This window comes from Camelina sativa, chromosome 3 (genome assembly GCF_030686135.1).
Source record: "Camelina sativa cultivar CO46 ecotype springtype chromosome 3, ASM3068613v1".
Classification (NCBI taxonomy): Eukaryota; Viridiplantae; Streptophyta; class Magnoliopsida; order Brassicales; family Brassicaceae; genus Camelina; species Camelina sativa.
Window position 1 is genome coordinate 15,108,884 of NC_141882.1, and position 4,153 is coordinate 15,113,036.

Consider the following 4,153-nt stretch of genomic DNA (forward strand, 5'->3'; position numbering starts at 1 on the left):
ATACTTAACAATTATTGAAAGCTTAACTTATAATGAGCTCATTTGAGTTGTTTGATCTCAAGTTCCAACCAACAACAACCCCGTCAACATGCTAACAGTTGGTTTGCAGATTGAATTATCTACACATTACACATATGCATATAGTATTTGTCTTTATATATCCAAAGTTTATGTACACATAAATACGTATATATATAAAAATAGATTATATGGTTGAAACTGGAAACAATCTAAACGTTATTTTTATTTTTTTATTTCCAAAAAAACTTTTGGATCTGTTTTTGATCGATAGTGGAATTGGGGCAGCATAACAAAATGTAGAATCTAAAAGTTTGGTTTTAGTCATTTTCAAATATACGTGTTGAAAATGGCCTATGATGGATGGATTTATTTTCCAAAAAGACCTGTTTGATTAGACTGAGCGGTTATCAAATACCAAACCAAACCAACTTTTATTTTTAAGTCGATAGAAAAAATTTAACAAAACAAATCTTCATCATCTATTAGTTCACAACATAATAAAATGATCTTGGAACTGGTTTTTCTATTAGCAATTACATAAGCAATTTTAAATCTAACATACAGTGAAAAAATTCAAAAATCCAATGAGATACATAATCAACAGCTTTATCCAATGCTGCGTTCTAATCTAATTGATGCTCAACACTACTTTACAAGAATATCTCTGAGTCTTGAGTCTTTATGATCAGTTTTGAAGAGTGTTTGATCATTGTACAATACCTTTGATCACAAAAGATCTGGAGCTTTTATCGGCCATCCAAACTGGAGTTCAATTCATCGACAGAATGTTCTCAAACTTCACAAAGTTTCAACCTTGTCAAAAGATTGGAGATTCTCGCTGATTCTTTGAAGTGCTTCTTCGCTCATCTCGACTTTGCGGACTAAACTGGGAAAAACCTTATTCTTCTCGGATGCTGCAGCAGAAGTAACTTGACCACAGAGTTTTGATTTCATCTCTAAACAAGATTTGAGATCATCTTCGGTTCTTGCTTTGTTCAGTTTATCTATTATGTCATTCAAAGCTGAACCTTTCTCTTCCCATTTCTTTCTTTTCCTCCGCCTTTTCATATCATCTTGATCATCCGAAGAACCACCATATTCCGGTTTCTTAAGCTTAAACAAACCGGCATTGACAGTCTCCGTGATCCGCTTCTTAAAGCTCTCTGTTCTTGCAGAGTTCGATCTCAGTCTCAGTTTAAGCTCTGACATGTTTTTTTCCTCGCTGTTTTGCTCAGAAGCTGCTGATCCGGTAACCTCTTCATCAGGAGCAGATGTAAATGAGAATGCTTCTTCTAGTAAATTCACATTACTCATGTACCGATCAAAAGCTTCATTTTCTACTTCAATGTTTCTGTCTCTATACTCTTTAAGCTTTGTAAACCGCCACTCATTTAAAGCTTGTGCATCCTAGATTAGAAGAATGACTGATTAGAGAAAAAAAACAACTAATAGGAGAATTTTTCGATGAGTAATGAAGTCAATTTTAATTAGTACCTTAATAGTTAAAGGTTTTCTCTGGCGGGCGGAAGCATTCAAGTTATTAAACTGAGCAAAGTTGCTAGAGAGTTGGCGGATTGACGAAACCCTAGTTGTAGTCCTGAAGCAGTTCCCAACAGAAGAACAATGTCAACTTAAAGAGACCATCTTTTAGTTCCACAAGAATATACATATATAGCATCTCAATATCAACTGCGTTCAATAAACCAAGATGACTAAGAAATGCCCTAACAAAGTAAGTACACCAGTTTGTCATCACAGATTCACTTGCCCCCAAAAGCACAAGGAAATCAGAAAATAACAAAACTGGTTTGAACATATGTACCCGGGAGTGCCCTCAGATGATTTCTGGTCTGATGATGGAGTACTTGGCGCCTGCATCTTCTCACCAGGTGTTGCAGCTACTTTAAGAACTGCAGAGACATAAACACAAAACAAGCCATGATAAACATCACTTTATATCTCTCAGCTAAATAACAAGCAGTCTCAAAATATCAGCCTTCCACTACTCTCTTCTCTAGTTCCAGTTTCTCTATTGGTTTCATTGCTCCACTCTAACCATCTAAACTTACCACGTGAAAGAAACAAATGACTAGAATTTCCCTATCAATGTTATCAAAACTAAACACTAAAAATGATTTCTTTAGCTAATTATCTTCTCAATTTCAGATTCTAAGGGGAGACCATACCATGAATCAGTCTTCCAATACTCTATTCTCTAGTTCCAGTTACTCTATTGTTCCGACATCTTTCAATGAACACTAAACACTAAACTCCCAAACTTACCAAGTAAACGAAACAATGACAAGAACTCCCCTATCTATGTTGTTAACACTAAACTCTGAAACTGATTTCTTTAGCTAATCATCTTCTCAAATTCAGATTCGAAGGGGAAACCATACCGTGAATCGGACAGGGGTTCTCTGCTCTTGAACAACAACCCTTACAAGACTGAAACGGGCACCTGCAATGAACACATCCAAGCAATACCATTACAATCAATACACCAACATCACACTCCCGATTACCTAAAAAAAAAAACTAATCTTTCGAAACTAAAGCTCAAAACTTTAACCAAATCTCAGGAACATTTAGAAGTAAGTATCAATCACCAAATCATGGAGAAAACCCAAACCCCAATACTTAAAAAACCCTAAATTCGATTCCTTTTAACATCATAAATCCAAGAACCATCCTAAATTCAAAATCCCCAGAAGAAACAAGACCTGGAGCGAGCAACGTTGCCGCATTGGATACACTTAGGCTTGTTGAGACCACGGAGAGTCTTGGGAGGAGTGACGACGGCGGAGAGGCCATTGTTACTCAGAGACGGTGAAGAAGTCGCCATCTTTCTTTCTAAACGGTACTTTAACTGTCAATATTAAAAACCGTTACTGAACGAAAGAGAGAAAGCTAAAATTTGGAATCGAAAGGTTTGGTTTTTATTTTTTTTTTCTTTTGTCGCTCTGATTTTTGAGAGAAGTGATCTCTCTCTCTCTCTCTCTCTCTCTCTCACGCTCGATTCCACGGCGGGTCTAGGGCTCCGGTTATTTAAAAAGTAACAACGTGAGTCGTTTTATGGGCCTGAATCGAAAGCCCAATAGTTCTCTTTGAATTGAACCGAACTTAACCAAATCATGAACTTTATTTATAATCCGGGGGATATGTTTGATTAGAATGTTTAGATTATCCAATTTATTTTCTTAGTTTGATAAATGATTAAATATTCAAAAATATCAAATTTTAGCGCCATAAATATGTTAGTGGAACGCCTTTTAAACTTATAGCTCCTACTAAAATAAAATAAAATAAAACCTAAAATCAATTGTCTATATAATATAAATTGTTGAAAATTTTGTTATTGTTTAAATTCTCTAAAATAAAGAACTGGAATAAACCGAATGAAACTTTTAAATGTGGATGCATGGTAAATTAAGATTCTTGCTCATTTTTAAAAAAATTTAAAAGCTAAAAACTTTTAAAAGTTTCAATATTTATAATATTTAAAACTTTTTGAAAATTTAAAAATTTTTAATATTTAGAAACATTTTAAAAGTGTTTATTTGCTCAAATAAAACATCAGATTAAACCGAATAAAACTTTTCTGCTCATTCGTAGTTAGAACTATATTAGTCTTATTTATAATGATTCTAAACTATTGTGTAAAACTTTTCTAGTTGATGTGAGAAATTGTTTGTCTTTTATTTTTATAAATTTAACTTTTTCCTTTTTCTCAAAAAACTTAATAATATAGAAAACTACTATATTTTTAAAAATGTTAATTAGTAAGATGTCCAATCCCTATTGGTTTTTTAAAATCATATGTGGACAACTAAAGTAAAAATGTTAATTAGTGAGATGACTAACTCTATTGGTTGTTTAAAATCTTATGTGGAACAGTTTAAAAATCTTATGTGGGACAGTTTAAAAATCTTATAGCTTCTACTTTTATTTAGTATAGATTAGTAATTTATGTATAATCTCTATATTACACGTAGAAAAATCTCTCATCAATAATTTGATAGGTGTCATGACAAAAATATTAATAACTAATTTTAGAAACCCAGTTTTAGTGTAAGATTGATGGTTTCCATGTTTTAGCAAAGGAATAAAAAACTAAAAATCTTTCCTTATC

At 33.0% G+C, this 4,153-nt stretch overlaps 1 protein-coding gene across 1 annotated transcript; it reads right to left on the reverse strand.

Moving 5' to 3' along the window:
- Positions 1–476: 476 nt before the first annotated feature.
- LOC104777305 (uncharacterized) lies at positions 477–3,049 on the reverse strand. The gene is made up of 5 exons (XM_010501526.3): positions 2,745–3,049; positions 2,421–2,482; positions 1,844–1,931; positions 1,516–1,618; positions 477–1,428 (listed from the first exon to the last, which is right to left on the reverse strand). Exons 1-5 carry the CDS (start codon positions 2,864–2,866, stop codon positions 820–822), a joined length of 984 nt encoding a protein of 327 aa, XP_010499828.1. The 5' UTR covers positions 2,867–3,049; the 3' UTR covers positions 477–819.
- Between the last annotated feature and the right edge of the window lie 1,104 nt (positions 3,050–4,153).